This window comes from Lacerta agilis, chromosome 5 (assembly GCF_009819535.1).
Source record: "Lacerta agilis isolate rLacAgi1 chromosome 5, rLacAgi1.pri, whole genome shotgun sequence".
Lineage (NCBI taxonomy): Eukaryota > Metazoa > Chordata > Lepidosauria > Squamata > Lacertidae > Lacerta > Lacerta agilis.
In genome coordinates this window covers 39,789,486-39,810,807 of record NC_046316.1, presented here as the reverse complement: position 1 = coordinate 39,810,807, position 21,322 = coordinate 39,789,486, and the positions used below count along the sequence as shown (strand labels likewise).

The window sequence follows — 21,322 nt, the reverse complement described above, 5'->3', positions numbered from 1 at the left end:
GCTACAGTACTTTATACCTACTCCGGAGAACAAAAGCAGTTTTGCTTTGTATGCTCCTTCCCTGTCTATTTGAGCTTTGGGCTCATTCAAACATTATTTTGCTGAGTTGGTTTGTGTAGGACGGGGGTCTGCAACCTGCGGCTCCGGAGCCGCATGCGGCTCTTCTACACCTTTGCCACGGCTCCGGGGCGGATACGCCTGTCCACTTCTCCAGCTGGCCAGCGGCCCGCCCTCCGGAGGCTGAGGGTGCTGCTGCTGTGCTGCTCTGCTCATGCGTCGTGCCTCGTTTCTGCCAGCGCAGGCGCAGCAGCAGACAGCAGCAGTTTCCCTCCAGAGGTGTGCATCGAGGCGACGAGGTAGGCAGCTGTGGGCTGGGCCAGGGGCGGCGGGTGGTGGGCGAGGGTGAGGGGGGAAGCCCTCCTTTTAAAAATGGTCGAGGAAGCTGTGCCTGTCTCCCTGCCGCTGCCTCCTTCACTCCTGGTTCCGCTCGCAGCCTCAGACCGCGCTCTCGCGGGCGCGCGTCTCTCTCCGCCCCGTAGCAAGGCCGGGACTCACCCTTGCCTGGGACCCGCGTCTCAGGAGCCAATGGGTGCATGTGTCGCGAGGGGGCTTGGAGGCTCCTAGGAGCCCGAGCACGCACAGCAGGGACATGGCTGCTTAAAAAGGCTGCATGGAGGAAAAGGCAGTTGTGCGTTCTTCCGTAGCAGCGTCAAGCGGAGCCGCCGCCGGACCTCACCAGGCAAGGTTAGTCACGTCGCCCCCGCCTTCCAGGGCGCAAAGCTGGGCTGGCTGGGAGGAAACCACCGTCGAGCTCTCTGCCTGCCGTGGGCGGGGGGCTTTGCAACCCCCCAACGAGTCCCTTGGGGTGGGGGACTGGGACTGGGGAGGGGGAGTCCAAGTTGGCCGCCTGCACCGCGCCCTCCGGCTGTGGCCTCTCCGGCTGTGGCCTCTCCAAATGCACGGCGCAAAGAGCGGCGCCTTGGCTTTGCCCCGGTTTGGTTGGGCAGCCTGTGGCTGGAGGAGATCCGGGGGATTCCTCCTCGGCGGCTGAAAGAGGGGCTTGTTCTCCCGCGCTTTCTTTTCTCCCAGTTCTAGGTCACTCGACCCACAATAGCACTTCTTTAGTCTCCTAAAGACAGCCCACCAAAAAGAAAACTTGTGAAAATGCTTCCTTCGCGAGGGCAAGGAGTAATAGGGGTGGAGATGGGCCGAAAGTCCAAAGGAAATGATTTATTGAAGGGGGAGGATGTACTACGGGAGGCAGAATAAAGGGCTGGTTCTCACAGAGACATGGGTAGGAGAATGACGCCCCAAAAGGTTGCAGTTTTTCCTCTGTCCTGAGTGTGTGTTAGGGGAGCCTTGACAAAGCACTTGTTGGCGTGGAAGAGAGGAGTCCTAACTTGGATCTGTGTTCATGTGCAAAATCTATCGCCATTGTCATTAAGGGGGCAGGGAACTCCCCTAAAAAGGTTTGAACACTATGAACTACTACAGCCACCTGTATGCAAGTCAGCACAAACATCACAGGCTTCTCTGGTGCAATTCTGTGCTTTATTTAGCAAGAGAGGAGGTTGGAAGAGGTGAGCATAGCCTCTGGTCTGGAATATTAAGGGTAAAAGACACTAAGATTATTGTAAAAGCCAGCAGTCTTCAATTAGACATGGGACAAACATTCACAAGTGTGCAGTTGAGGACTCATTTTTTTAAAAAAAAAAAACAACAAATCAAATATTTGTATGCTGTTGCAACCCACCTTGGATCAGGCTGTGACCTGGTAGTGGTCCCCAGGGTGGATAAAAATGATTTAAAAAAATAAAAAATAAAAAAATGGAATTTTTTTATTTAAATCAGATTTTTTTTATTTAGATCGGATTTTTAAAATTTAAATCGGATTTTTTAAAATAAAATGCAGTGTTATATTTGTTTTAAATGTCGCAGTGGTTTTGCGGCTCCCAGTTTCTTTTTTTTCCTTCAGAAACGGGTCCAAGTGGCTCTTTTTGTCTTAAAGGTTGCAGACCCCTGGTGTAGGAGATCAGTTTTCACACGAGATGTTGCTTGATCAGAAGTGCTTCAGGTGTTGGAATTTTTTTCCCTAACTTCTACCAGTTCATAGTGAACATTTTTATAGGTAAGTTTCCTCTCTGCAGCAGTAAATTTTAACATGGGACACAGTGCTAACTCAGGAGTGCTTTTAAACAAATGCCTTTATTCTTTGAAAACTTAAATGGAACAATATTGTAGGAGGATCAGCTTGTAAGATAGCACTATTAGAGTGACCACAGCTCTATGTTTTGAACATGAAAACCGACAGGATGTTTTTGCACTTGACATCAGTGGAGGTTAAGCTAAACAATTTAGGAATGTGAGTGGTTTGGGCTGTGACTGAAAGAGTTGCATGGGCATTATGTGATACGGATTGTTTGTCACATGAGCTAAGTGGCAGACTCCACATCACATAATGCCCAACTTAGGAGACTTTTGATCCCAGTAAATAGAAGTATACAGGCAGCATATTTCAGGTTTTGAAGCAAATCCAGAGAAGACTAGCAAATAGCATAAATGGGCTATACCTTGTCTGTGTGTGAAGAGCTTCAAAACTTTATTATTATTATTATTATTATTATTATTATTATTATTATTATTATTATTATTATTAAATTTATTTTTTAAGAGTCCACTCTTTGGATTATGTAAGGAGTTTGGAAGAAAAAATTATTTTCCTTTGAGTAAGATTTCAATAGAGGAGAGAAAAGGAAGACAGTTTTAGGGAAGGTTTTGGACAAAGCAACTATATTCACATGTTAGATACTTTCCAGCTGTTCAGATTGATGATAATAGGAGATACATTTGTGTGCCCCTTTCTTCATATTCTTTTAAACATGTTGTCAACAATAGGAAATCATTTTAGTTGGTGAAATGAAAATTTCCTGATGTCAACTGCATCTGTATGTTACCGTAGTTCTTTATTTAAATGTCTGAGCAAAATGTAGCTGTAAAGAAAAGAAAAAGGGGAGGAAATAGCGCTTTCATTGCAAACTAGTAACTAGTTTGCTATTTCAATTGCTGTTGTAAAACATCAGATGATGCCATACCTGGTTGTCTTGGCTGGAGTGCAAATTATTTCTTTTCCTTTCAAAAGGGCTGTTTAAATGTCCTGGCCCTAGACCATTTAGGTCTGTCGAGTCAACACAAGAACTTGCAATGGTTCTTATTCATAAAGTTATAGCAGTACTTTCAAAGGCATCCCCATGCAGAGAACATAACACTGTCTAATCTGGAGATTACTAGGACATGAGTGACAGTGACCAAATCCTTCCAACCCAGGAGGGGACACAGCTGGGATTCCATCCTAACTGGAGTGGGGGGCAGGAATCACTCCTGGCCACCATCAGGAGTAGTGCAGCCCCCCCCCCCAACAGGTTGAACACCTATCCCAAGGACATCTGAACCACCAACCATCACTATCTCCATCTTATCTGGATTAAGTTTGAGTTTATTCACCTTCTTTCAGTTCAGGCAATTGGTCCATCTACCTCAGTATTGTGGACATTGGCTGGCAGCAGCTCTGAAGGATTTCAGGCACAAGTTTTTCCCAGCCTACCTGGATACATCAGGAACTGAACCTGGGACCTTTTGCGTGAAAACTATATATTCTACCACTGAGCTACAGCTCATATCCCCAGCTAATCATTGAGTTACTGACCAGAGTGTCCAAAGCAGCATCAGTTCCAGAACTTTGTCAAAATCTATGCTGGCATGGATCTAGATAACCTATGTCAACTGGGAATATTTGGCCCTCGAGCAGCATCACACAGATTTGGGCACTCTTCTTGTCAGAATAATATTTATCTATCATGAAAAATTACTTCTGAAACAGCAGCTGATTGGATCTGTGAGGAAGCTCATTGTGGAGGAATACCAAGCACTGGGAAGGGAAAGGGGGAGAGGACGCTCCTCCTCTTCTTATATCTTCAACCTCCCATCACTGAAAAGGGAGGAACTTCTTGCAGGTAAAAAAAAAAACATTAACCATGTCTCCCCAGCTACATCATTTTGTCTCAGCCCTATAATATTCACAAGCTAATGGGCAAGCTATTGACAAGTTTGCTGTTATTAACATGCATGACTGTGTGTTGCAATTAACACGTTTTCCAAAACACTGAGAATTAAGTTCACCAGATGGTATTCTACATAGTGATGTGAATGCCAATCAGACTTTTTCTTTGAATTAAATGTGGATGACATAAAAATGATGTGACTAAGATGGAATGTGCAAAGTTAGAGAAGTCCATCTCTACTTTTTATGCCTACCACCTCCCAAACACATGTTTTGTAAACCTACAGTCAGCCCATGGCATTCTACTCTATCCTCCACACTCCGGGGTTGTTGCTGTTTCCATGTCTCGGGTGTTTCCATCTTATGTGACTGCTACCTTCAAGGCATTACAAGGTGTGTGTTTGAACCCACATCAAAGTGTACGCCAAAGAACCTGTATCTGATGCCACACCCACACTATACATAACTGTCAACTTTTCCCTTTTTAAAAAAGAAATTACCTTATTCCGAATAGGATTCCTCGCAAGAAAAGGGAAAAGTTGACAGCTATGCACTATAATACAGTGGTGATAGTTCTTGTCACAGTACTGGAAAGAAGTGTGTTAATTACATGCCTTATGCAACGCATAATGAAATGACCACCATACATTGGCATTATATATGCCATAGACTGACACATCCTGGCTTAGTCCTACTGTTTTCTGCTTCACTCCCATTTCATTCTTTTTCTATCACTTGAGACTTTTGCCTCTTACCACTTCCTCATCAATAGTCTTACACTCTTCCTTTTTTTAATTGTGACCTTCAGGGTGCCATCCTATGCCACTTTCCAGAATTAAGTGCCATTGATTTTCTTCTGAGTTTACCTGCTTAGGATTGTGCTCTTTGTTTTGAAGTACTCCATTTTCAAAGCAATTATTACATAGTTTTTCCGTGATTACAAATTCATACAAGGAGGCAAACATAATATGGTTGCTTACCAAAATAGTACTTAAAGCAGCTATTCAAATGCTCTCACCATCTTCCTTCCAGTTAACACATACTATTTTTGAGCCTTGTCAAGGCAACTGGTAAACATGAGATGAAGCTTGTGCTCATCCCTATAAATGTCCATGTGATTCTCTACAAGTAGTCCCAAAATGAATTATGAATAAGGTAACATTTACATTTTTAAGACTAAATGTGTTTCGCAGGAAAAAGTTAAAAGGGCCAGGCTATCAGCACTTAACAGTAGCCTGTAAAATGGGCACATGCCAGTAATTAGCAAAGGAAGAAATGGTGAAATGGGATAACCAAACCTTAAGATGCTGCCATTGACTGATGCTGACTGAACAAAAGAAGTGTGTTGTTTGTCTTGTTTTATCAAAGACTATTAAGTACTGCTTTATATGTCGGTATCGCAAGGAGGTGAGAGCAATTTGTATGTGTTGAGCAAACAACGCAGTCTTGCAGGTTATTCATAGCATCTAGTTGACTGATTTGAAATAAGAGGTGTTAAAGTGCAAGGAAACAGAACATTTGTTTAATCAAACTGTTGTTTGTTTTGACCCAAGTGCTGCATTCCAGTGGTGGGTGAGGCAGATATGGGTGGGGTAAACCTCCCCAAAGACAATGGCATGCACTTCTATCCGCCCCCACTGCTGAAAAGTTCTGCTTCCTCTCTCTACTATTGCCAAGTCATGGATAATCAAGCCAGAGTCTGGCTTATTGTGACATTATTCCAAACCCATGCTTGTAGTTTCTTTTACAAACCATGTAACCAAGGTTTATTCTTGGCTTGCTAATTGTGGTTTGTTTAGTGGGAGAAAACCATGAGCCCAGGTTCAGATGTCTGTCTTATTTCCTGGTGATGGTGACAGCAAGAGGATTGGTGGAGGAGCAGAGCAAGGAATTTTCAGCATCGGCATTCTGCGTGTCCGCATTAAAGGATCATTTGCTTTTAACTTTGGTTTAATGTGATCTGTGAGCTAGGCCAGTGTGTTAAGAGACTATGTTGTTTGTTGTTTCATAGCCTGGGTCTATATTCCGCGCCCCCCCCCCCAAAGTATTTTAGCTAAGATTGCAAAAAAAAATAAAAGAAAAAGGAAGGGGGTTGTCAAGCACCTGGGAGGGAATTGCATGTAGTTGCTGAGTTGTTCCTGAGGAGATCACATGTGGTGCAGAAACAGAAATATCACTCACAGCTAGTTCAAAGGATGCAAGAGAACAAAACTCACTTGAGATGTTACGTTTAAATGGAACAGCTTTCTCTGCATTATTATTAGCTCTTCCACCCTTGGCCACACACCTTATGAGGCTAAAAGGTTATTTGGCATGCACACATTTTGTCTGAAAGGCTGAAAGTAACAACTATAATAAAATTCATTGTGACAAAACAACAACAAAAAGAAGTTACGCTGCAGAAGATAAGGCCAAGGGGGAGGCAGGGTTGCTGTCAGGAAGGAAGAAGGGGAAGGTAAGAAGTAGGGTAGTGTGCTCTTGGCTGTTCAGTTTCTTACACCAGCCCTGTAAATACCCAAGGCATGGCCTTTCTAAGAGGTTGCCCTCCTTAACAATGTAACCAGGGCTTCTGTAATCTCCTCAGGGATCATAAGTCTAAATCAGACAGTTTTGCCTCGTGTTACATTTCAAGGTTAGGTATTTAAACAAAACTTTTAAGTGTTTATAACTCAAAATATAACATAATGTAAACTCCTATGTTAAACAATAAGTGGTTTCTCCACAGGCTGAAATATTATTTATTTATTTATTCATTCATTCAGATGTCACATAAGAATTTGGAGATAGCAACCTTAGTTATTTTTGGTTTCAAAAATAATGGCTGTCTAATTTAAGGCAGATGCAGCTGGGGGGGGGACTGGCATATTAAGAGCAGCATCTGTCAATTGGGGGAGACTGAATCGTGTGATTGATGGACCATCTTATTATTTGGTGATTGCTAGTAGCCGAGTAAGATGGTCTTCCATGAACACGGTCTTAACAGTGAGTCCGTAAGTTACTGTGGAGGCCAATTCTGGATCCACACATCCTTCCACTGTGGGGACATAGGTTTCCAGGTGGGAGTTGATCACACTGAGGGTTTACCAAGTGTGCTTTCCTCTTAGCATATTTCTTCCTTTCATCCTGAGTTGGAACGTCTTCAAAGCCCATGACACCTTTGGTAAAGGCTGTTCTCCAATTGGAGCGGTCACAGGCCAGTGTTTCCCAGTTGTCGGTGTCTATACTACATTTTAAAAGATTTGCCTTGGGAGTCTTTAAACCTCTTTTGTTGACTGGCAGCATTACGCTTTCCATTATTAAGTTTGGAATAGAGTAGTTGCTTTGGAAGACAATCAGGCATCTCAACAACATGACCAGTCCAACAATTGATGGGTGCAGCCCGGCACACCGGAATTCATTGACTTTTTTTACACTCCTCCTTCCTTGTTGTTTGATACCTGGCAAAGCATGGTTGTATTCAGTGGTGCAGAACCAGTTGGGAAGGTATAACCATTTCCACAATCTGGTGTTTAGAAATTAGGAATAACCAAATGGGAAAACATTAAAAAGTCAGAGTGCTCTAAGGCCTTCGCTTTTGATTTGTATCTTTAGTACGGAACCCTTGGAAGTTTTATGGTTTTCCTAGAGATGTACAGAAAGCTCCATGTATTCACTTCTCACACTACCATTCACAGACTTCTTGGCAGGAATGTTTCAGGTGGGTAGCTGCAGGATTAATCTGAGTTGTTTGCACTGAGTAGTAGAGCTGATTGCTTCTATTTTTCAGGAGATTTGAAACGGCTAGTAAATTAAAAACAATTCTAGCTGCAATCAAGGTGTCTGTCTCCCTGGTAGAAGAATCAGTTCACTAGGAGACAAACAGAAGATCCCTGCTTCCGTTTTAGAGCCTCTCATGATAGGCATTTCGTGTTACTGTATTTTAAATAAAGGCTGTATGATGTCTGTGTTTAGCTGATCTCTGAACATTTTAAAAAATGAGGCTCACAGAGACCATGCTGTTCTTTAGCTTACAATGCTATTATATTTTCTCCAACTTCAGAAGTTCTCCACAAAGTGTTCCAGCCATTTGAAAGGTACCCCATCATTTCCTGAAAATGTGAGAAAATATACAGCAAACACAAATTTTATTTATTTTGATTATTTGTATTCCCTTCTTCAGCCCAATAGCTCCAATACACAACACAAGAAGAAAAAGGGATTAGAAGAGAAGGGAAGGGAAGTGAGGGAAACAAACTCAGATACCAATCCTCAATTAAATAGCAGTTCTTAGAACAGTCAACTGTAATGGAAACAGTTCAGGAAGGGAAGTAACCAGGTGGAGCTGAGCTGATGAAATGGTCGTGCTTTCAATTCTTTACTTAACCTGTAGATTTCTGGTCGGAGATTATAATAAAAAAGTTACTTGACATTATGATACAGTGCCTTCAATTATTTTGCTCTCACAATTATAAAAGCCATTTTAACTTATTTAAAATGCGCCATGACAAGTTTGCATAAATCACACTAGATAAATGCCTTCTGTCTGGAGGAATGCATCTACGAAGTACCTGTGATGATTCTTTTTAAAGAATGTCATTGCCACTGACTGCAAGCTGTTACAGAAGTACTTGCACTGTCAAGAAATGGGTATTAGACTATTCCATAGTGGATAAGATTATTTCTGTCAAAGAAGGCAAGCCACTTCTGATGGTCAGTGGCACTCCAGTGGGTTCAGCTGTGATACCGGGACTAAGAGGGGAAGGGTTCACCAAAAATGGAGCAATCTTTCCATAAACAGAGCTCCTGTTCCCATTCCCCCCCCCCAGCAAAGTTACTTCTTCCATCTTCCTACCCTTATAAAATAGGCAACATGTTTTACATTAGTAAATTACGCTAGAAGATTTGAGCGTCTTGCATTTAAAGCTTGAGCTGTAATAACTTTGTGCCAGATTAGCAGGAATGCAGCGGTGCTGGGTAAATAATCCTGTTTTGTACTAGTTTATAATGGATTTGTTGATGGGAAACTACTTTTCTATCTGTTTACATCATGGTAATTTGATAACCCATTTGTATTACTTAAACTGCATATTTTGTAAATGTTGTCACTGCAAAGCAATTTGTTACAAGTACTATGTAGAAACTGCTCCCATAAAAAGTGTTTTCTAAATTGCTTTGCTTGCAGCTACAGAAGTTACCATAGAGAATGATTCCTCATATTGGATTTTCAAAGCCACAGGAGTGGCCACAGAGCAGAAAGAGAGACAACTTTATGATTTAAGACTCTGTAATGCCCCACTTGTGAAACAAAATGATATAAGCTTCAACAGGCATGCAGAACATAACACTACAATCTCCTAATGCCCCAAACAAGGTGGGTGATTTATCACCTGTTAGGCTTTATTTCAAAGGGGAAAATGCTGTAAGATATAGAAAATGAAAGGAAATTAAAATATAGATTATACAGTCATTTTTTCACAATTTTTATCCAATTCCAATCTTCATGGTTATATAAGCGGCTTCTTTTTTGTACTTATGATTAGATTTATTGCCGATAGATATACTATACAATTTGACAGATATACATAGATGATATAAAATTATCTGTTCCAGGCAGATGGAATTCTGTGATGTGATTGCTGTAAGCATTTAGGATCTCCAGCACATAAAAACATCATTCATTTTTTCACAATAAATGTCAGTCTGCATCCATTTCTTTGCCTGATAAGGATATTGTAGTACAAAGGGGGATAGTTATTAATGCAAAGGACAGTTCACAAGTTATTGTGCTCTTTTAAGCATAAGCATATAGATTTTTCATTCAAGAATTCATTTTTGTGCTTGTAGAATAAAAATGTAGAAATAATAAAAGCACTGAATGCCGCAATTTGCTTCTAACACTGCTTCTACAACTCACTGAGAGACAGTTATAGGAAGACTGGGCCATGGAAAAGGTAGGGGAGCCCTAAATCAGGAGAATATCTACTTCCTAAACTCCAGCAGGGAGATTTTTTACATATAAAAAAGATTGCCACATCTCAAAAAGAACGTGATCTGAGTAAATCTAAATCAGACCTGCAAAACATGATGCTATAAATTAAATAAATCAAGAACAGTTGATCCCCTGGATACAAGCTTTGTTATACCAAACCCCCAGAGTCAAGTTAAGGACATTGGGGGGAAAGCTAGTGAATGCAGTGTCTATGGTTCATGTTCACTTATTCTTTACCTTGCAAGCAGAAGTTGTATGACTTCAATGTCACCTTAAAAGTCAGTGACCTGGAAAGCTGAGCAAAGTGTAAAATATATATGAATGCTTTTACATGTTCTGGGGACATGAGGTCATGAACCCTTGCTCTTCCATGGCATATTGGCTCCTGCAATGGTTAGATACAGAGCTGTCAACTTTCCCTTTTTTGCAATGGGAAACGGCGCTGGAATAAGGGAATTCCCCGTAAAAAAAGGGAAAGTTGACAGCTATGGTTAGATATTGGACGTGGGGTATGGCTCCCGATCATGTAATCAAATATTCTAACCCCTGGCTAAAGTTCCTACACTGCTGTGCCAAAAATAGAATCTAGAAAGAAGCTATATCAGGAGGAATCCTCCTGGACTCCTAGGTACAGTTCTTTAAGTACATAACAGTAGGGATGTTGCTCTCAGTTTTAAGAGTCCCAAACACCTTGACTCTGGTGCAGATAAGCAAAGAGGTTTTTAGTGGCTCACAAATCTGGAACTTTGAGCAGGCAGTGACCAATTTAGGCTCATCCAAATGATGCACAATCACACACGCATGCCCAGTGCTGAACCTGAAAGTGTCCCCAAAACATAAAGACATCATGAAGAGGAGGAAGATGCTTATTCATGCTCTGGTGATGCGCATGGGGGTCTGGAACATAACCCACGTGCAAAATGAGGATTGCCTGCAATAGAAGCTGTTACTTTCCTTATCCCAGTACCATGACACCTTTGTCAGGCTACTGACATGATTGGCTCTAGTGCCAGAAGGTAATATGTACCCTCTTTTTTATTTGCCATATACCTGTTTTAAATATCATCCTAAACTTAATCAACAGATTCTCTGTTTATGAAATACTCCCTTTAAAAAAGGAAACCCTTTTTAATTAAAGATTTTCTTGATTTACAAAGGTAGTGCAATGTCTCTCGTATTTTTTTCCATGTAACATTTTTACAAGTCAATTTTGTTTGTTGAGACATTAGGAGGAAAAGGGGGAAAGAGGTGGGCGGGATGGGGAGATGGGTGGGATGGGGTGATGATGTTTCTATTTTACTTAATATATGTAGGGTTTGGTGTCAGTGTTTTTTGTGCAGGTTCTCTGTTGTTCACTTGTGTTCCTTTAGTGGTGAGAGAGGTCAGGGTTGGTGTAGGATGTGATTGTTCATTTGTGGATGGCTGTGGTGGTCTTTGGTTTCCTGTGTGAGTGGGGTGGGTGAGTGTTTTTGGTCAGGTTAGCCATATTGATTTGTATGCTGTCGGTAGATTTTTGTCATTGTCTTCTTGGGCTGTGTGTGTGATGAAGGGGAACCATATTGGGGTGAAGGTGTCTTCTACTGTTTGTCCCCGTGTCAGTTTCAGATTCTTTGTGGGCATTATTTTCTTGGAAGATGTTTAGTAAGACCAATTCTGGGGTTATTTCTAGCACTTGCTTGGTTATATTACCTATTTCTCATATGGTTGTTGTCCAATAGTTGGATTTTGGGGCACTCCCATCACATGTGGAGGTACTGCCTGTGAAGGTGCACCCGTCAGCATTCAAGGGGAAAGGGATAAACCCAGTGTCCTTTACAACTCTATTGTTTCCTTTCTTTTCCTTTTTGAAGAAGACAGGCCATCAAGGGAACTCAGGCCATCTTTCTGGAGAACACTCCCCCTAAAATCGGTGATATGGTCCTGTTCTACCATTCTGATCATTGGTAGTTTATTTGAGCAGGAGGAAGTCTTCATTAAGAAGATGGATTTGAGGAAACATTTTTGAGTCAGCTCAGGTCCAGGTGCAGAAATTATACTTCATGAACCCTGGAACTCTTAATTCAGGTACTATGAAATTACTTTTGTGTTAAACCCCCTATTCACAGTGGTCTAAGTTTATTTTCACAAACTGTTAACCCTGGATAGTTAATTAAGAAATCTAGAATCACTAAGCCATTACTGCAATAAAACATAGATGTAGCTCTAAAAGATACACTGGAACAATCAAACAACTCTTATTTTGCTTTAAATAAGTATTAAGTAGTAGGTTCTTCCAAAGTGTGTGAAGTGTCAATGCTAATATAAGTTTTCTTTTTACCCTGTCTGATTTTTTTGTTTTACCCAAATGATTCATGTTTGTGAGAGGTGAGCTGCAAAGTTATCCATTAACAACACTTCAAACTCCCACTAGTTTCTAGCTGACACTTAAAACTTCTCAAGGAGCCTAGTGATGACCAGTGAAAAACTGGGGGCAACCTCAACCTTGTATACCAAGATGATTGAAGCCACAGGTTGACTTGTTTTTCTTCTGTGTTTCCAGACATTATTTAAACAAATCATGTACATTTCAGTATATCAGTGACACCACTGCAATTTTATGTTATCAGAAGAATACTGAATTGAAAATCCTAAGGCACATCCTATACTGCCCTTTCTCAATCCTTTGTGTTGTTGCATATCAACAACCTCAGATATGCTGATGACACAACCTTGATGGCAGAAAGTGAGGAGGAATTAAAGAACATTTTAATGAGGGTGAAAGAGGAGAGCGTAAAATATGGTCTGAAGCTCAACATCAAAAAAACTAAGATCATGGCCACTGGTCCCATCACCTCCTGGCAAATAGAAGGGGAAGAAATGGAGGCAGTGAGAGATTTTACTTTCTTGGGTTCCATGATCACTGCAGATGGTGACAGCAGTCACGAAATTAGAACACACCTGCTTCTTGGGAGAAAAGCAATGACAAACCTAGACAGCATCTTAAAAAGCAGAGACATCACCTTGCCAACAAAGGTCTGTATAGTTAAAGCCATTGTTTTCCCAGTAGTGATGTATGGAAGTGAGAGCTGGACCATAAAGAAGGCTGATCGCCGAAGAATTGATGCTTTTGAATTATGGTGCTGGAGGAGACTCTTGAGAGTCCCATGGACTGCAAGATCATCAAACCTATCCATTCTGAAGGAAATCAGCCCTGAGTGCTCACTGGAAGGACTGATCCTGAAGCTGAGGCTCCAATACTTTGGCCACCTCATGAGAAGAGAAGACTCCCTGGAAAAGACCCTGATGCTGGGAAAGATTGAGGGCACAAGGGGAAGGGGACGACAGAAGACGAGATGGTTGGACAGTGTTCTCGAGGCTACCAACATGAGTCTGACCAAACTGCGGGAGGCAGTGAAAGACAGGCGTGCCTGGCGTGCTCTGGTCCATGGGGTCACGAAGAGTCGGACACGACTGAACAACAACAAATCCTTCCCTACAAGAGCTTCTACAATACCTTGAACTTGAGGGTCAGGCAGTCACCTTTTATTTTGCAGTGGAAATGCAGACGTGTCACTACAGAGCTTTTCTAAAAATTGCTTTGAACTTGTGTGTTTAAAACAGTTAAGTTCATTGACACATCCTGAAAAAATGGATTATTATTTTTGCGCTTTTAGTTCTTAGCCCTTCTCTGGGATATATTCTAAACTGTATCTGTGAATGAACTGGGCCTAGTTGTTAATTTGAGAAGCTATATCTATGTTCTATGTATCTATGCGGGACGTGGGTGGCGCTGTGGGTTAAATCACAGAGCCTAGGGCTTGCGGATCAGAAGGTCGGCGGTTCGAATCCCCGCGACGTGGTGAGCTCCCTTTGCTCAGTCCCAGCTCCTGCCCACCTAGCAGTTTGAAGTGCAACGTCAAAGTGCAAGTATTTTTTTTTATAAGAATTTATTGGTTTTACAACAAACAACATACAAATATAACACCCACATTAACCCACCCCCAACTAGAAGTAAACAAATACACAAATACCAATAATTCTTTTTCTTATGCTGTAAAAAAAAAATTCTTGGTCGAATCTTGGTACAGACTTCCCCTGCCTTTTCACCTTCGGTTCCAATCCCAAATATTACTTTAATAACATCTTATACCATCATAATCTTAAAAAATCCAAATATCTAAAAATTAAAATTCAAAAGCTTCTTTTTAACAAATCCTGTTTCGTAATAAACAATATTTTCCCATTCTTAACTTAACATAAATCAAAACATGTTATAACTTCATATTAATTCCACACAAGATTCTAGTTCTTATCCCCTTATTTTCAATATGCATCATAACAAATATCTTCATTCACTATAACTGCTGTTAATAACAAAAATTTAAAATACCTCTTTTCTTTCTCTAAAAGCTTAAAGTCTTGACACACCGGTTTCAGGTTACCATAATACATTCTTTGCCTTTATACCTTAATATCGTTCACCCTATCCCCCTTCTGTCCATTTTCTTTGGTCGTCTTGCTCCAGAGCTGCTCCTCGAAGTATCCTTTTTCTTTACATAACCACAGATCCAGACTAAATCCAAAATAGTCCTTGCATAGAACATCAGGGTGCGCACCTTTTCTCCCAGCCTCTCCGGTTCATCATCACATTCTTCTTTTATTTGTAGACATAAACATAAAGTTCTCACCTTCGCTCCCAAGCTCTCACCTTGGGAGTTAGATATAACAATTTTCTCCATCCTGGGTCTGCCACCCCCAAAAGACGATCCATTACTCCGGAGTAGCCATACCTTTTCATCCTGTTGTTCAATCAGCCCCTTCAGTTCTGTGCCAAGGCTCTCCTCCAATACAGCCATTTCCTGTACAGTCTCCTCTGTGGGATATAGCTTTTTTGACATATGACAGTTCAATATTTCCAATTTTCGGTTGAGCAGTTCCAGTCTCAATAAAATAATCCTTTCTTCATGGGTCCTTTCACAGTTCATAACCAAGTCAAAAACAAAGCCGAGCATGGCAGAAGCGGGCATAGGTGTCAAATTGCAGTTTCGGTTCTCAGACTTCTCCATCTTGCCAGTAACTTTCCATTCAGTCCAAGTCTTTCACGGCCATTTTCCCTGAATCCAGGGCGCAAGAATCGAAAATTTTAAAAAGAGATACTGTCCTCCTGTTTAATCCCCAAAGGGAAATCCAAAAGTCTCACTTGTCAAATTTTAAATACTTTGTAGCCATCGCTGTAACAGCAGTCTCTTAAGCTGGTTATTTTCTATCTCCCGAGGGGAAAAAGGCAGGCTCCCTTTCCAAATGTCCCCCAGGTCGTCAACAAAGCACAAAAACAGATCCAATCCAATACTCACGACACCGGGATTCTTAAACTCCAACTTTGACAGGTAGAACGTTAACGCTCATCGCGGGGGCAACCGCCGCTTCGCGTCCCGGTTGGGGCATGTCCCCTGAAGCCCGGCTCCGTTTTCCCTTCACCCCCACTCCCCCTTTACAGGGGGAGCGAGGGAAGGGTTCGGAGCCATAGTGGGCATAGCCGGGGAGCCCAGGGTGCGGGACGCTCTTCCCGCACCCCATCGGAGCCCCGCTTTGCGGTAGCGGGGCTCCAACCCCCGGGACGGACTGGGTCGCCTCGCAGCCGAGGCAACCCACGACCGCTCCGCGATGTCGTCGCCGCCGGAAGTCGTCAAAGTGCAAGTAAATAAATAGGTACCTCTCCGGCGGGAAGGTAAACAGCGTTTCCATGCGCTGCTCTGGTTTGCCAGAAGCAGCTTTGTCATGCTGGCCACATGACCCGGAAGCTGTACGCCGGCTCCCTCGGCCAGTAACGCAAGATGAACGCCGCAACCCCAGAGTCGTCCACGACTGGACCTAATGGTCAGGGGTCCCTTTACCTTTACCTGTCTATGTTCTTGGTTAAAACGAGTGCATGTACATACCTAGTATTTTCCATTCTTCATAAGCTGACATGACTGTTTAATATAAGAACTCTCAAATGTCTTGAGGTTATCATAGCAGCAATTTCTATTTATAGGGTTGCTTTAAAATGTGAAGGGGAAATTATGTAAATTATTTGTTCTATGGAAGGTAGATGAGTTAATGTTGGGAAATGTATGAAATTACTGCTTTTTTTTAGGAGGGGAGCAAGTACAACCAAAATTCAGCTCAGAAATATGTTTATTAAAAAAATAGTTTCTTCTGTGTGCATGACTTGAGCACCATATGTTGTAGATACTCTGATCTTGTCTGACATAACCAACACATAGCTATTGCTAGAAGAAGAAAGGGGCAAGGCAAGGTTATTTTACTATATACCAAGCTGATGTGTGTACGTCTTGTTAACATCTTGGTTTTCAAATCTTGTCATAGTAAACAAGTTTTCCTGAGGGCTGAATGTAGGTTAAGCTTTGCAGCTAGACAGGTTTCTGCAAGTGATCTTCATGCTTTCCTAGCAGCCATATCTAGTAACTGTATCTAGGATGTTAGGGAGTGATTTCTGTTTTTAACACATACACTCATTCCTTCTACATAGATTATTAGGGATCTTTGCAGGAAACATCACATAAATTCATGGAAGCTGCAGTGTATTGCTTTGATTTAAGGCAGGGAAGAGAGATAGAAAATGATGAAGTAGCAAATTCATTTGCTTTCATGCCTTAAATGAGGAAAAAGGCAAAAATAGTGTGGCCATTGCTCCATAGCAAAGATGATTGAAACAAATACAGGTGCCTCCCCATTTACGCAGGGGTTCCATTCCAGGGCTCCACACGCATACACAGAATTGTGTGTAGTGGGGAGCACCCTGGAGAGTCCTAGTGGCTCCCAAGGAGACCCACCTCAGAGCCTGAAGACAACTGATTTTGGGCTCCAGGGAAGGTCTCCTTGTGAGCTTGAAGGGCAGCAGGGCTTTGTGGAGCTACTTAGCTTAGGTTAGCACTGCAGCTGATCTTAGCAGAGTGTGTCTTTTCAGCTATCAAATCTTAATGAGCACATCAGGCAACTTGTTTTTTGTGTACAAATGAAATAAAATCTGTATTTTATCACAAATGTTTGGTACTGAGAAGAAAGTATAGGCCAATATTTATATATTGAATTAGGACTTTAGGGTTTTCTTCCTCCCCACCTTCTGCCAATGCAGTTTGTGTTGTACAGGCTCCATTCAATGACTCCCTCCTCTCACTCTCTAAAAAGTTCTTATATCTCTTTAAAATGTGACAGCTATTGTGTGGCTCAAAAGGAAGATTACCTAAAGCTTCAGTAAAGGTTTTTCTCTTTCCTAGCATTAGCGATCCATTTACAGCAATGTCAGCAGCACAAGTACTCTCAGACCAACAAAGCAGAACAGATTCTACAACTGTATTGCTATTTTCTATTACACCCTTGGAGAAGGACAAGAAAACACTGTTTTATACTTTATATTCCTATCCATTTCTCCATCTGGTTTTTTATATATTATGACAGATTTGCTCCTCTGGGCACTGATAATGGTTTGAATGTTAGTGCATAACACAGAATAACAAAAGTAACAGGAACAGAGAATAAAAACTGATATAGAATTGGGAGGGACTCTGAGGGTCATCTAGTCCAACACCCTGCAATGCAGGAATCTCAACTAAAGCATCCATGACAGATGGCCATCTAGCCTCTGCTTTAAAAGCTCTGATGGAGAGCCCATCGCCTCCCGGGGGAGTCTATTTCACTGTTGAACAGCACTTACCATCAAAAAGTTATTCCTGATGTTTAGTCATAACCTCCTTTCTTTGAACTTGAATCCATTCGTTCAGGTCCTAACCTCCAGAACAGGAGAAAACAAGCTTGCTCCATCTCCCATGTGACAGCCATTTAGATATTTGAACATGGTCATTATATCTCCTCTCTGTCTTCTCTTTTCCTGGCTAAACATACCCAACACTCTCAAATGCTTGGTTTCCAGACCCTGCACCATCCTGGTCGCCCTCCTCTGCACACATTCCAGCTTGTCAATATCCTTCTTAAATTGTGGCACCCAAAACTGGGCACAGTACTCCAAGTAGTCTGACCAAGTACTATTCCTTCTCTTAATCTGGACATTATACTGTTGATTCAACCTAGAATAGCATTAGGTTTTTTGTTGTTGTTTGCAGCTGCATCACACTATTGACTCATGTTAAGGTTGTGGTCTGCTAAGGTCCTAGATCAGGGGTCGGCAAACTAAGGCCGGTGGGCCGGATAAGGCCTAAGGGGCTCTTTAATCTGGCCCGAGGACCCTGCCGCCCGCATGGTCAGTACCCGCACAGCGACTGAATTCCGCGATGGGCACGTGGGCGGCTTCAGATTGGCTTCAGGAAGCTCCCGCAGCCAATCTGAAGCCGTCGACGCCTCTCGGCAGGCAGCGATTCTGGCCAATCCAAGCCTCACCGCCAGTGTGCCGAGGAAACCCGGCATAGTTTCGGATTGGCTGTAGAAGTTCCCGCAGCCAATCCGAAGCCACGGACGCCTCTGGGTGGGTGGCAACACTGGCCAATTCGATGCCACGTTGGGTTTCCTCAGCATGTGGGCAGCAAGGCTTCGGATTGGCCAGTGTTGGGGCCGTGGCGGAGAAGCCAGGGTGTGTGTTGCAGGGCTTTGGACAGAGCTTGGCACACCTGCTGGCCCCGTGCGTGGTGCCTGGGAAAGCTCTCCCAGAAACCAGTGGCACTGCCACCGCCACTGACTCCCAAATGCCGCCAGAGGAGGTAGGAAAGCAGGGAGGAGGGGCTGGGGGAGAGAGAAGCCCCCCTCCACTGGGGTGTGTGTCTGTGTGCATGGGTGGGTGGTCTGGCCCACCAGAAGATTTGAGCGACAGTGAGCTGTCCCGCTGGTAGAAATGTTTGCTGACCCCTGTCCTAGATCCTTTCCACAAGTACCGCTGGGAAGCCAGGTGTCCCCCATCTCGTATTTGTGCTGCTGGTTCCTCCTGCCTAAATGTAGGACCTTACGTTTGACTCTGCTGAAATTCGTTTTGTTAGTTTTGACTCAGTTCTCCAATCCATTATGGTAATCTGGAATCCCAACTACTGCAATGCACGCTATGTGGGGATACCTTTGAAGGTGACTTGGAAATAATAAAAACAATAAAAATTTCTTTCCAGTAGCACCATAGAGACCAACTAAGTTTGTTCTTGGTATGAGTTTCGTGTTCTTGGTATGAGCTTTCTATGGCAGACCAACATGGCTACCCACCTGTAATTGGAAATAATAAATATTATAATTTATTTCATTGCCCTGATCCACCAAGCTTGCCACTGTATCCCTCCAAAAATGAAATTCATCTGGCATGACTTGTTTTTGAGAAACCCATTCTAGATGTTATTAATCACAGCATCCTTTTCAAAGTGCTCGTAGACTGACTGTTGAATTATCTGTTATAGGACCTTTCCTGGTATTGATGTCAAACTGATTGGTCGGTACTTACCTGGATCTTCTCCCTCCCCTGCCCTTTTTTAAAATAAAAGATGTGGACCTCACCTATTCTTCAAGAATTTTCAAAGATTAGAGACAGAGGCTCTGAGATTATATCTGCAAGCTCCTGTAGTACCCTTGAGTGCAGCTCATCAGGCTCTGGAGATTTGAATTTCTTTGGAGTAGCTCTTTTCCTCTTGGGCTGCAGCTCCCTCATCTGGAAAAGAAATTCCTATATAGTCCTTCCCACCTAAGAGGGTGGGTGGAACTAGGTCAGACCTGGAAGTCTCTTTCTGGAGGGACCACAGTTATACTGTGGTCAGCAACTCCTGACAGTATTTTCTGGCTGTACCAGGCTCATCTCACCCTTACAAGCCTGTTTTGTTAAGGTAAGAATAATCGAATGTGAATGCCTACACTGGAGCATGAACATTTTCTTCAGGCTCTCCAATGCTGATTGTCACATGAGGATGTGTAGCTGGCCTTGGATCTTATTGGAGTTGAGATCCCCCCCACAAAAAAAATACTCAGTATTTTCTTCTAAGCTCCCTGGGGAGCCAATAACAATATAAAGTGATATACAAATATTTTAAATAAATTACAGTAGTGCTAGCACCCAATCATGTGCTCTCTTGAAAATAACAGAGTACATATTATGAAGGCGTTTAATGTTCTAATTCTTAGTGTTTTGTATCTAAATAGTGCTGCTGCTGCATATTGTTGAGTCACCCAGTTAAGTGTAATAAATTATAGCCTAATGTATCTCCTTCTGTTGCTGTTTTGTCTGCCAGTCAATGCATAAATGTGTCAGTCTTATTTGTAAGCACTGTGATTAAATCGTTATAAAACAGTAGTTTTAAAGGCAATTCGAAATGGTAAAAAATAAAATAGAAAATTCCAGCATTGTGCAGAATCTAGAACGTCATATAGCAACATTATTTTTAGGTATAATCCCACATAACCATGTCTTTATTTAGAAAAAGCAATTACTAACCATTACTTTTTATTTTCTGCATAACAGTAAGACAAACCATAGCTAAAGAAGAGTATGTGATCATGTGGTACTTACAGTAAAAAATATCTGAAGAAGTGTACATGCACACGAAAGCTCATACCAATAACAAACTTAGTTGGTCTCTAAGGTGCTACTGGAAGGAATTTTTTTATTTTGTTTTGACTACGGCAGACCAACATGGCTACCTACCGGTACTTGTAACTTTAATTGTTAAGTTTACATAGGTAAAGGTAAAAAGTTAAAGGACCCCTAGACAGTTAAGTCCAGTCAAAGGTGACTATGGGGTGTGGTGCTCATCTCGCTTTTCAGGCCGAGGGAGTCGGTGTTTGTCCACAGACAGCTTTCCGGGTCATGCGGCCAGCATGGCTATAATAATATAATAAGAATAATTTATTATTTGTACCCCGCCCATCTGGCTGAGTTTCCCCAGCCACTGTGGGTGACTTCCAACAGATATTAGGATACATTAAACCGCTACTGGCACACAGAGGACTGTGATGAGTGCTAGAGCACATGGAAATGCCGTTGACCTTTCTGCTGCAGTGGTACCCATTCACTTGTGCTGACGTGCTTTCGAATTGCTAGGTTGGCAGAAGTTGGGACAGAGCAACGGGAGCTCAACCCGTCGCACAGATTCGAACTGCCAACTTTCGGATCGGCAAGCCCAAGAGGCTCAGTAGTTTAGATCAGTGCCACCCGCGTCCCCTAAGTTTACATCAGAGCCTAAGGCAAAGAACATTTTTGAAAAAAATTAAGTCCAAGTATTATGTTTTCTGCATCACTCTAACCTGTGTGTTTCTTGAAACACTGCAATAATACTAAAAAAAAGAGTAATGCATGATTTCTTTTTCTTTAAGAATCCATGGTGATTCTTCCTCAGCAA

At 42.3% G+C, this 21,322-nt stretch overlaps 1 protein-coding gene across 2 annotated transcripts in view; it reads left to right on the top strand.

Moving 5' to 3' along the window:
• DOCK1 (dedicator of cytokinesis 1) overlaps positions 1-21,322 on the top strand; it is a 355,108-nt gene that overhangs the window by 238,148 nt on the left and 95,638 nt on the right. The window contains exon 30 of one of the 2 annotated variants that reach the window (XM_033149417.1): positions 9,219-9,333. The exons of the other annotated variant lie outside the window; for it this stretch is intronic. Coding sequence (XP_033005308.1) covers positions 9,219-9,243 — 25 coding nt within the window. The 3' untranslated portion in view covers positions 9,244-9,333. Of the gene's footprint in view, positions 1-9,218; positions 9,334-21,322 lie in introns of those variants that run through there. 2 annotated transcript variants of the gene reach the window in all.